Consider the following 13443-nt stretch of genomic DNA (forward strand, 5'->3'; position numbering starts at 1 on the left):
TTGTCCCTCCCTACCTCAGAGTAAGCCAGATAAGAATGAGACCTACCATGACCTGAATGCTTGCCAGGGTTTCTCAGGACATGTGCTGAAACTATGCATTTTTTCTGTGCCTTTTTTGTGAAAAGCAAAAAAGATCCACGCTGCTGCAGAGAAGAAGAATGGTAGTTTTATTTTCACATGACAGAGATCCTATAAAAAGTAGAATGCAGAGGATTGCTGGTGTTCCTTCCAGTTAAATATCTCACAAAAATAAATAAATCATTAAAATTCAGGCAAAACGCAGTGGTTAAGTATCAGACAATTACTTTAAATGTGCTTTAATTCTTAATATTTCATGCTGTCATGATAATCTGATTATTACCTTTCTGTCTGTCCCTTCTCTCTCTCTCTCTGTAGAATTTGGATTATAAATAACACATTTAGACACATCTAGAGCTTGGATAGTATCTTCTGTGCTGTCCACATTATACACAAACTCCAGCATTAAACTGTTTGGCACAGTAAAATCATAAAGATAACCCCTGCTTTTGGTGCCACTCAAAACTCAGTTTAACATCTCTCACCCAGAAGAAATACGTAATCTCAACCAAATCAGAGTTCACTTTGTGTAACAGTGTTAGTGCCTTTTTTCTATTGCCAATTGAGAGATATTTCAATACATGTCTTTATTTCATGACTGCCTGGTATTGAAGACCTCTCATGTCCAGTGCTTTGTGTAGTTGCTTCCACTCCAGGTGGGCTCCCTGATTCACACCATGATTGGAAGGAAGTGGGTTGCCGTTTTCTTCCTGCGAGTTTTCATTCCCCTCAGCGGCTTCCCGTGGACGTTCAGCCCCACGAACATCTGCCGCTTCTTGTTCTTCCACTCAGCCGACGCATACGTGTTGTAGCCGTTCTCCTCAATGCGCTCCTTCAGCTTGCAGTCAACACCAAACTCTCTCTGTGACAACAAAAGTAGAGGAGGTGAAACATAGGGCATTTTCCAGTGCATATCGACAGTCGTGATGCATCGTTTCTTCTTTTTTTTATAAACTATCCCTCATTTTAGGGATAGTCTGGATTTCCTTAAGTGAATTTCTGTGAAGTTATCATGAGTAACAGTTTCCTTACCTGTTAAGGTAAGACGTCATATTACAGTGAGGATGTAGAAAGCAATACCCATAGTACTACACAAAATCAGTGTTATCAGTTCCTCATTTCATGACCTAATTTGCATAATTGGCCATGGAACGTAGGCATAAAGTATTATTTAATTTTGACCAACATGCTTCTTCTGACTGGTACCAGTGGCCTCAAGGAAATAGGGCTTGTCACCAAAGATAAATTGTCAAAATACCAGTGGAAACATGCAAAAGGATTATGACAAGGGTTTGATTACTATAACGCCAATAGAGATTTCTTCCAGTTTCATTGTACTACACATTGCATACTGTTGCAATGAAAGTTAATATTTTTTTTACCTTATTTTCCAATGATTATTAAGGAGGGCATAAACAATTAACAATTAACATGCTGTATTTTAATAAAATAAAAAATTTAATAAAAATAAAAACATATACTCTTTTTTCCTGAATAGAGGAACTCATTTTACAGTGTTGGATTATCTTTTGAGAAATGCCTGTCTCTTTACCTACCAGAAACAAGCTTCTTGACTGTGATTGCAATGGATACTGTTGAAGAGAGAAATATATTCATAGGGTAGACAAAGCTTACCAAAATATGTGTCAAACTACAAATGAACTTTCTTCTGTCCATTCTTGTCAAATTTTTATGGACCAAAAAGCGACAACATAAAAAACTGCCAATGACATATACGACTCATTTGCAGTCTGAATGCAGAGGGGTGAATGTCCACTCTGACTGCAACTGGGAGCGACTACTGTATGAGGACCGTACCCCTGGTGAGCCAACGGCAGCACCCACTGCTTATGGTGACAAGAATGATACACACTTTCATGTCAGAATCTTCCAAAGTCTCCAGTAACACCAGAAAAGGTTTGCTAGATTTGTTACTAGTCACTGTTTTGAAAAAGAGTTGGAAAGTTTGCGAAGGTCTGCACAAAATTACAGGTTGCCTGTTGTATTGTAAGACTCTCTGTGGTATGGAAGTTGTTATTGTGGGAAGATTTTTACAGAATGACTGATGTGTTCAACTTTCAAGTCAGTGGAAACAAAGGCAGTAAGAAGCTATTAGAGAGGAAATTGCATTTTGTAAACGTTCTGCATGTTGGCTGTTAATTCAACCTACAACAGGGAGTTAGACCTCAGCGTATAACATGAAGCTGAATGTATTACCGCAAACCCACTCCGTTTTATCCTTCTGATGAGTCCAGTTTTGTCTGTCGCAGCAGAAAGTGGATCAGCAACATTGGTCTTTCTTATAGGTCTCACTGTTATGGTACCTGCCTCAACAGTGAATACATACAGGAACAGCTGTTAGCATTGCTAACCTAGCTAAGCCAAATAATTTTGCCAACTGCTTGTATAAGATGCTAAAGATGGTTAAAACAATCAACTGTGTTCTTATTTTGTGGTCTTTTTAAAAATAATAAAGCTGTGCAACTGCTCTGTCTCTCACACACATATGATTAAATATCTACTTTGGTCCAAATAAATATTATATGCAATTGTTTTAAGACAGAAAAGCTACTTAAGGCTATTGTTTTGCTACAATAAATCAATGAAGGATTTAACAGTATTTCCGCATAGCACATAACAGTTAACTTGAGGTTTTTCCCTCTCAAAACCAGCTTTTTAATTTTCAAATATTTTATTGGTTATTTTTTTATTTTTTTACTAAAACATTGAATATCCTGTGGTATGATGCACATCTTTAGGTGAGCTAAAAAGGGTTGGTGAGCTATAATCTGTGTAGTAAATCAGTCATTGAGATTCTGCAATTCATTTTAGCTGAGTTTTACCAATCAACACCTCTGTTGAAGATTGTATTATATTTTAGATTTTCAATGTTGCAGAAAGATACAGTCTTTTTTAATTTTTACATTTAATTGTTAAGGCAGTTTTATATTTATACAAATAATAGAAAAACATGATTTTGTTCCTAAAGAGAAATGTGCTAAAACAGGTATCTACAGGTTGTAGAAAATCTGATTGTTGCATCTCTATACAGAACTTGAGCATTGTAACATGGGCATTATTTGGCTAATAAAACAGCAACAAACTTAACAACAGTGAGTCAATATTTGTATCTGCCATATAAATATTTTCAGTTTGAGTTGTTTTAAATTGGTAAAATCAGCTGAAAGAAAGGGTCCATCTGACCAGCTGTTTGCATCCCACCACACTGTGATTTTTTTCACTTTTGTACAAATTCACAGCAATGTGACATTTTTCTTCTAAACACGAGGGAATTATTACTGACAATAACTTCACAGAACCTAACTTTAAAATATCCAAACTACCCCTTTATGGATTTTGTATGCCATGGTCTCTTGTGCATATTGTCTTTGGGCAAGATTGCAAAGCTCTCCCAGAGGTTCGCATGTGTCCTAGGGCCTGGTTGTGGATTTGATCCAACGGTCAGGGAGGTAAGGATAAGGTTGCCTGAGATAAAAGTTGAACTATCTAACACAATCTTTCTCTGTGGAGCATTCAGATTGACTTCTGACTTGGATACTAACCGCTCCGTACAGCTCTCCTTTCCTGCTGATGGCCAGATAGTAGTTGCTGTTCAGCCCTTTAATGGCCACCACTCCCACTTCCACTGATGTAATTTCCAAAATACCTATGAGTTAGAAAAAAAGGTTACATCATTATTATGTTTGTTATGTTGATTATCAAAATAAACAAAAGATCCCCCTGCATACGCCAAAACTAAATGAAGAATCTCTGGATCGCTGAACATTGATAAAATGACGTCAAATTGAGATCCACACCCAGACATCTGATAAAAACATTGGTAACAGTGATGCTTAGACTTTTGATTGCAAGTACCAGCTCATTAAAGATAATAATAAAATATAAAATAAGGTTTAAAAAAAAACAGACAGACAGAAATGTCAAAACTGTGCTACATTTTTACTCAGGAGTAGAAATCTCCAACTCTGTCAGAAAAATCAACAGACCGTAAATCAAAAGATTCTCATCAGACCTGACCTGAATCCAGTATGGCCGTCATGCATTCAAAGCTTAGTACCAAATAAAGTAAAAACTCTTTTACACTTCTGATCATTAGTATCTCTTAATTTTTCCCCTCGCTCCTTTAATGTTTTGCTACAGTGTTTGAAAGAAGAAAAAAAGCAGAGAAATTCATCGTCTGTAGTTGGTATTGCAAACAGTTGCTAGCTTGGTCATATCATTTATCACTGATTTTATTAACTTGAAACATGGTCAAGTTTGGTCTGAAAACAAGATCTAGGTTCTAGCTTCTGAATTGGTAATTGGAGTGCAGCATACTGTAAGTAGACACCAGAATTTTGTTCCAAGTTCACTGTTGTCGGCTTTACATCATACTGGGAGTTCAGAAAAATTGTTTTCCAGGGCACTTTTTAAAGAAGCAATGATAAATGTGCTTGAACAACTCATTTCACAGCCAACCCTAGATTGTTTAAGGCCCTAAACTGAATTTAAATTTGGGGTCCTGCAGCACCATAGACATCTTTAATATTGTTCAACCTTTATCTTTTGCACAACTGGGTTTAGATCTAACCAGCAGGCGACCATTGAATAATTAAATGCATTGTGAAATACATATATATATGGTTTTTGTAAATAAAAATAAAATATTTCTTAATAAAGAATATTGTATTTGATAAATTATCTATGTATTTGTTTTCATGTCTGTTTTAAACTTAGAGATTGTAGTTTTTCTTTGTATTGTGGAACTTTTGTCACCTTCTGTAAACTAGGAAGGTGACAATTAAATTCTTGAATTGTATTACAACAGAATGTGCTTTTCTTGACCTTTATGTTAGTCACTTCACATTATTAGTTTAATTAAATAGCTAAATAAAAGTATAAAATACAGTTATGCCTTTATATAAACCGAGTCAGAGTTTATTACATAATAATAAAGTTTAATAATAGTACAACAATTATCTAAAATGAATTATTTAGTTTGGAAGAGCTGTAAGATGATTGTGCAGATAAGGTTATTTGGTCTGCTACCTGAGCCCAATGTGGCATCATTTCTATTATTACAACAACAGCTTTTGTTTAGTTCCATAACATTTTCAAATAATTTGTAATTCTAAAATAAAAAAGAAAATCTTATTAGTTTTGCTAATCAGAGAAACTTGTGCACACATGTAAAAGTATGCTCATTGTTGAAAGGCATGACTTTAAATGCAAACGTTTTTAGATTTATGTTCTGTAAAACAATTCAAGTACTCTGGCAGCCCCTGTTGTCCTGTGGTCCCTAAGCAACGGCTTAAGTTGCCTATTCACAGGGCCGGGTCTGGCTCATCTCTTGTGCTGCCTGTTCTAATGAGCTCTGCATCACAGTTAATTTTTTTGCATTTTTTTTTGTGAGTAGGTGATATTAAAATAGTACCACTAACGGTAAAAAACCAGCAGTGTTACTTCTACCACGGTTTAAGAACCATAGATCTGTAAGAATATAATGACTAGCGACATTTAAAGTGCAGGGCATTTACATGTGGGAATATGTGGGAGTTCTTTTTTGGGTTACAATTATTCTTGAGCACATTTCTCATTTTGGTGATATTATAACGTTAGTTTACAGCCTACACCTGCTTAACAGATTCCAGCTGCACAGGTCATTTTGTTGGAAAATTAATAGGTGGATTCCACAGAGATTCTCAGGCTGTTTATGCTCTGTTTGGTATTTAGGCTACACAAATAATTTGGGTTTCTTATAGGGTGGCTGGGGGGTTAATTTATACCTGGGGTAACAAGCGTGTGTTTTTCCTGCAGACAGCTCCGATTATTTGTGTGGTCTCAGTATCAGAGGTCAGAGAGATATAACTTCCTAATGTGTCCTCTGACCACAAACCCTACTTGTCTCGTGTTATGCTGCTGATGTGTGTTTGCGAGTGAGTCCTGCTGGTTCCCATGACATGTTTGATTTCTTGCCGCCCTCCCGGACTTCCTTTCCCCACTTCCTGTGAGCTGTCGTTATTTCATCTAGATAACCACGCATGTGTAGGCACACACACACACACATACCCACACACACACACACACACTGACGGAGTCAAGCGTGGGGGCGTGAACTCCGGAGAGTCAACGACATCCTTTGATCAGATCTGCAGCCCCGTCTGTGTCTGATGACTGTGTGGCGCTCTGGTCCACTTGCCTTTGCCTGAGGTCTCCAGCCGTGTACATAAGTGGACAGTGGAGAATCCAGGTGTGCCCACCCCCAAATGGACAAATGCCCTTCTTAAATGTACAGCAGCTTCCCTCCTTGTCCATAAGGTCTTGACTGTATCAATTTCTAGTTCAAACGATGGCACCTCGGGGCTGTGAGGTCTGAGGCTGCAAGGCGGTGGTGGGGACTGTGACACAACGGCCATTGAAGATCTGAGCGAAGCTAGTTTTCTGTAAGGGATCGGATGTCAGGTATGGAGTGAGGATGTAAGACAATCTATGCCAGTCCCTGGGTGCTCTGTAAACATGGAGGGATGAAAGGAAGGAGAACAGAGGAGGACAGAGGAGCCATGACAGTGAGACTGGGGGTGGAGTGAGGATTAAAAGGCTGTAATGATCACTGATCAAAGTCAGCCACCGGAGGCAGGGGCGAGACAGGTTGTATATACACACATGCATGCCTGCTAATGTGCACACATGCATCCACATACACTCAGCATGGAGACATATAAATAAATGTAACAGGTGAACGTGCTTTTTCAAAAATGTTGGAGGATCTATATATCTTTAACTACTATTCTTAACAGGCTAACTAGGAGGACATTTATTTATTGCAACCTTTGTTTTCTTTTGTGTACTGGATGCATTTCCAACATTAGATTACATGCCGGTTGTGAAAAAGATTAGGCCAGTAGGAATTGAAGGTGTTTTTATTTTCACAGTGGGATATCAAATCAAGAATGTTGCACTATTTTTTATCTTGCCAAGTATGTAAAAATCTGTTTTAGGGCAGAAAATGTACAATTTGTACCTATGTCAGGACAAACTAGATTGCTATGATATCACTGAATTGTTTTATCTTTTTTTCCATTGCCTAACCAGCTGTGAATGACAGTTTAATATGTCATACATAGTCTATGAGTGCCCCCAAGTACTCAAATAATTGTTAGCTAAATTGTTTAAAAAATACGGCCATCTCCCAGTCGCTCCAAGCTTATAGCTTGCAGAGGTTAGTGAAACTAATATTATCAGATCATCGCTGTGACATTTTAGTAGCACTTGTGTAAATTCTGTAGCAGTGGTGCATATGAAAGGAAAGTATGGCATCTTCTCATCAGTTGTGATATTTATTTTTGATAGTTATTACATGTTCTTATTTGTCTATATTTGTTTCATTTTTAAAAGAATATGTGAATGAATAGTTGTACAGCAAAAAACAACTCCTCCTACAGTCACACTTTATGATGGTTGGAGAATTAGGTGCCTGTTCAGGAACATGAAAAAATACAAATTTTTGGGGTGATTTTTCTTTTTATTATTTTAAACATGAAGAATAAATCTAACCAAGTATTAATTTCTACTCAACTGGTTCTCAACACAAAACAGAAGAGTTTGCTTGTATTTTATTAACATATTGGATTTTAAAATTAAAATCAAGAACTTGTTTTATTTTCATGACTCGTTTGTCATCAGAAAATCCATTTAACAACACCTGCACAAACTGAACAAACTGCTGATAAGGACCACACCTGAGACCCAGTATAGAAAGCTTTATAACTCCCTCTCAGACACCCAGAAGACCACTGTCTGTATTTGCTTTGATTAAAACATATCAATGTGCACAGGGATGTGCATTTAAACATTCAACTAGAAAGGCACACACACAAAGACACATTTCCTTAGGCATGTCGCAAAGTGCGTTGAACACATGGCCTGCATCCCATGAATACACTAACACCCTATCTTGACAGGCTCCCCCTCTCACACCATCAGGGATAATGAGCCAAACTGTTTCACCACCAGGCATTAGACTGAGTCTTATTTGGAAATGTTTCACTCATCACTCAGGCTTACTAGTTGCCAATAAATATAAAAGAAGTCAGCTGTGAATCATAGATATTTTAATTACACACTTTGACTGTGAAGATAGCTACTTAGCTGGCTTTAAGACTATCTCCCTCCCCTTCTCTTTGCCTCTGTAACCTCAGCACAGGCCTCTGGCAGGCTGGAAAGCCATGTGGGACAGTTTTACACTGGCATCCCCATAAATCTGTGGGAGGCTGCATACTGGCTCTGTAACACAGAGTGAGTCGGGTCTCTGCAAAGTCAACTGCAAAACTTAAAACCAAAAATCTGCACATGCAACGCACCCCTTAAAGTGGACCAAATATACCAAATGTATCTTTTTCTTGCAAACAGAAATAGTACGAAAAACCTGTTTTTCACTTCAAGAGACCGTGAGGGGTCTTCTACAAAAGATGCCATTTCTGGGATCATGCCTAGCCCCAGGGGCCAGAAGAAAAAACTGAAGCTGCTGTTGTGTAGTATTCTTTACCATGTGAACCTGATAGGAGGGCACATGATCCACACACAGTGTCTGCAGATCCCCTTAGGACACAGCTAGTTCATGGCACCACCATTGATACTGAAGATGCACACCTTTGATGTCGCCACAATGACGTTCAGTCAGCTCATTCATGAACTTGTACCTCTAGAGGATCTCCCTTTCACCTCCCATACTGGTGTTTGATCCACTCCGAAGACTGAATGACTTTGAAAAAAAAAAAAAAGATAATGCACTGACTCAGTAAAAACAAAGAAAGACGAGTAAATCACCCTAACCTAAACATAAGGTTTAGGGTGAATCAACAAACTGCTACAACTGAGTCAGACTTCCTTGCTCACTCCAGTTTTATGACTTAAAAGAAACTACTAACAAAGGTAGCAGTAAAGGCATCACTTCAATAAAGTTTCTTCTGTCATGACCTTGTCCAAACAAACATCTCCCCTGACATTCTGCTTCCCCTGTGCTGTTTCTCTTTAGTCACTTTGACTGAATGTGTGGTCAGGCTTCCCAAGAGGAGAAGTAAAGCTTTTTATATACACTCACCGCCGGATTGGAAGACCGGCAAAAATGAAACTAGACGTTTGAATGTATGTATGTGTCATGTAAAGTTTTTTGCAGATGACACAGCAATTTAATCTGTTGGATCCACACCTTATCAAAACAAATATTTTAATATTGTTAAACAAATTTTGTGTCAAATAAATAATTTGTGTTTTCTTATTTGAAACTAAAATCTCAATTCTGTCTATTACTACTCTTTATGGTTCAGAGTTTGAGTTAGCATTGGTGTACAACTGTTTGAGGATGATAATAGATGATTCTCGCTATTTTGAACTTTACATTAGGCCTTTAATTAAAAAAAACTTGGAATTTTCTATAAAATCTTATTTTACCTTTCTTTTGAAACTGATAAAGTGAATTTCTGAACCACCAAGTCATGTCTTTCTAATATGTATGTTTCTTTTGATGCATTCGAATTTTTTGAACAGTGCATGTTTATTGGCATGAGGGATGTAGAATTCACAGTTTACTCCATCAGAATGGGGCTGATTACTTTGTTATGACATCACTGTCTCACAATTATTTAGCAGTATTTCAGGATTATCTGACTATCGGTGATTGGAATGTCAATGCTCTATAAATACCCCCAAGTAGTCAAATGAATACTAGCCAAATTATTTAGAAAGTAGGTCATGACATCAGTTTCACTTTCAGTTTCAAGCATATGGCACCCCAAGATGAGCAAATTTCCATTCCCACACACCATTGCATGGTGTAACATGGGATTGAATTATATTAGTATTTGGTCATTGCTGCAATATTTGCAATAGGTGCAGTTGTAAATGCAGTTACAGTGGCACATATGTGCAGCATATGAGATGTGACAGCCTTGACGCCAGTGCTGCAGAACTTTTCATCATGTCCTAAAAAAATCTAAGCAGCCTGGCTTATCTGGTAATTAAGTTATGTATGCTACAGTGTTAAATGCATAGGAGGGCATTACCTAAGCGTTATTTACCTAACATGGTCGGTCTTGCTCTGCCATTGAATTACAAAGAATATTTGTAATAGTGTGCAGGGGTATCCAAAAAGATTTGTATCTACGATTTAATGTAATTTACATGATTTCTTCATCACAGTGCTTACATGCTCTTCATAGTTATATCATGCAGCTTTACATTTGTTACATATTCTAAAATATTGTCTCTTCTCTTTATTTCCTATTTAGGTGCTGGTTTATCTGCCTTGGTTTGTTAATACCATTGGCATACTCTGATTTAAAAAGCCATTCTTGACATTTTACCGTCATATTTGACATGGAAAAAGTATAGAAAGTCTTCAAATTTGTTCAGCTTACCAGTTCTTATCAAGACTCTTTGTCAACTTGCTCCTTCACTAAAATGTACTTTATTTTTCTACCCCAATTTTATAGCCATTAATTGCCAGTTCATCCATTTTTTACTATAATGTGCCTCAAAACAAAGACTTTTGTACCCATGTACATAAACCATGACATAACAGTTCATTTTTCATTGTTGATGAGTATTTTCATATATTATTGAGTCTATGAAGAGGTTGGGGAACAAATGTTAAAAAATGTCAGTGCTAACATTTAAAGGATATTAATGTTTTGATTTATGCTAATAATGGCACTTGTACTTAATGTTGGATTTTATTTTGGGATATATTATTTTGTATTTTATGATCTTATATGTTTTAGGTGTCTGATTTTGTTTGGCTATATTTTAGCACTGTTTAATTTTGCTGTGAACTTGGCCAGGACCTTTTTGTAAATGAGATTCTAAATCACCAGTGTTTTTCCAGGTTAAATAAATCATAAATGAAAAACTATAAAAGAAAACCTTGTACGAGCATGTATCAACATCTTCTACTTTATGATCACACACCCATGGGGAACATGTTGGTGCTTGATAGGCGCACACACACGAAGCTTGGTAGGGATGCTGGGTTACAAATGTGAATGCCACTTTACTGACAGATGCAGCGAAACAAACAACGTGTAATCACTTTTAAAGACACGTTTCTCCGAGTGGAAGAAGTCAAACAAATGTCCCAAATGTGACTAAGAGTGTGCAATTTGCTCCAACCTGGGCTGGTAGAAGGGCAGTGTGAGTGGGAGATAACAGAAAGAGAAGTAGAAAAGGGGCCTAAAAGTATCAATGAGACTGGCATTCATATACCCTGACAACCCCCCACCTTGTCCCCCTCTGCACCAGCCCTGTTCCTCTGTGCCTCTTATCAATGCTGTTTACCCTGGGCTGTGAAGACCGCCTGATAATGGCCCAGTTATCTGCTCCTGCTCCTTTTTAAGCTGACTGACAGCTACCATCATTGTGCTGAGTGTTTGGACAGGAGAGATATCAGTGAGATGTCTGGTTTAAAACAAAAGGACAACTCAAATCAGAAATTCTTCTTCCAAACCAGCAACCAGTGGGTATTCTGGGAAAATATGTTCAGTCTATCATATCCAAGTATTTTATATTTGTAGTTTTGTTTTGACCATTTAAAGAAGATTTTTCTTTAATCTTCTGTGAAATATTGTACCACCAGAAGAAGAGCATGGGCTAGTTTTAGATTTTTTAATCTTAGTGCTGAAGATTGTGGATGATGAGGATCCCATCTTCATAATTTGATCCTCTCCTCTCCATCTATTTTTACACACAAAGATTTTACTTACTGAGCGGGTCATCCTTGCTCTTGGTTCCATTGACTTGTCCATTTCTATCGATCCTCAGGAAAAACTTCTGGAAAGAGAACAACTTTCTCCTACGTATGTCCCCTTGTAGGTGATTGTAGCTGCGCACATGCCTCCCCTGTGGTTCTCCAGCCCAATTGGACGGACCCCTGGTGGCTCTAGTTCTAGAAATTAGTTCACTCTTTGAAATGTTCTGTGGAACACCAGATATTTCCAGGTCAGGGGACCTTGGTCTGTTTCTGCGGAGTTGACGGCAGGCAACCTCAGGTAAGCACAGGGAGCAAACCAGCAGTGCAACCAGCACAGAGAAAGACAGGGAGGAAAGCAGTCCTGATGACCTTGGTTGGAAGCTGGTCCCAGAGTCAGAGCAAGACTCTACGCCAGCCCAGGAGCAGAACGAGGCAAAAGCAGCCTTACACCCTCCAGCAGCCCATCTGATCATGGTAGTGTGCTGTGAGGAGGACTAGAGGCAGCCTCAGAGCCTGGGACATGCTGCTGGGGGCAAGGATAGACTATGAGGGCAGGGAGGGGAGCCCTCCACAGTCCAGACTGGCTGAGGTGATCCCACTTTTCACCATCTGCATGAAAGTTTAGGATGTCCCACTAAATTAATTTTGAACGTGAAAATCTGAAAAAAACACGTCCAAGTCTGAGTTTAAAGTGGATATTTCCAAATTGCAATAAAAGACAGATTATTAGAAACTCTTAAAAAAAAAAACAGTCATAGATTTCAGTTACAAACCAGAGTTTTCCTTGTGATTGCCAGTTCTTTCCGGACTGCTTGTGATGTTCAAACTGATATCCTCAATTGGTCCAAAAAGATCCTTGTACTTTTAGGCAATTGATAGTTGAAAAGAGGACAGAAAAACCTTAACATCCACGTAAAAGGTCTGCCAAAACTTTAAAACTCCCCCCCCAAAAAATGAAAATGGGTCCCCTAACATCAACCTGTTTGAGATTAAACGTTATGTGCCCTTGGGGGCATTGCTCAGACATTACTTTGAGAAGCAAAAACAGGATTCAGGACCTAAACATCCAGATGCACATCAGACAATCCATCTGTTCTCTTCGGTTGTCCTGCTCCTTTTGTTTTTTTTTCCTCATCTCACTTCCTCTCCTCTTCCCAATGACTCCACCTTCATGCAAAAGCGTCTGGGGAGGTCCTAGTGTTGATCCGGATTGTTCTTGTTCTGTCCTTCATCTGAGAAATGTCTCACCTGCAGAGTAATCCCAGTAAATAATTGTGTGCTGTGTGATGTTGTCTGGTAAGGCAACAAATTACCCAAGCCACCCCTCCGTTATTCAATGTTTCTCTAACATATGGAAGCAAGTATTGCTCTTCATGTGTGTGTGTATGCGTGTGTGCGCGTGTGTGTGTGTGTGTGTGTGTGTGTGTGTGCGCCGCAGTCTGATACCACTGGATCTGTGTCTACAGCTGCTGATTGCGATGACAATTGCTCTATTGGTTAATTTAATGAATGCTTTATAGTGTGTATTATAGCAAAAATGCCCCCTAGCTATATTTTCCTTGCAGCGTGTTGAATCCAAGATCCTGCTGCGATGCAGCCTTACAAAAGGTATTTTTGTCAAT

General features: G+C 38.3%; 1 protein-coding gene across 1 annotated transcript; it reads right to left on the minus strand.

The window, feature by feature from the left end:
• Window positions 1-144: 144 nt before the first annotated feature.
• fgf10b (fibroblast growth factor 10b) lies at window positions 145-12924 on the minus strand. Its single transcript, XM_047382187.1, has 3 exons — window positions 11835-12924; window positions 3642-3745; window positions 145-940 (listed from the first exon to the last, which is right to left on the minus strand). Exons 1-3 carry the CDS (start codon window positions 12292-12294, stop codon window positions 749-751), a joined length of 756 nt encoding a protein of 251 aa, XP_047238143.1. The 5' UTR covers window positions 12295-12924; the 3' UTR covers window positions 145-748.
• Window positions 12925-13443: the final 519 nt, after the last annotated feature.

This window comes from Girardinichthys multiradiatus, chromosome 12 (genome assembly GCF_021462225.1).
Source record: "Girardinichthys multiradiatus isolate DD_20200921_A chromosome 12, DD_fGirMul_XY1, whole genome shotgun sequence".
In the NCBI taxonomy this organism is placed as follows: domain Eukaryota; kingdom Metazoa; phylum Chordata; class Actinopteri; order Cyprinodontiformes; family Goodeidae; genus Girardinichthys; species Girardinichthys multiradiatus.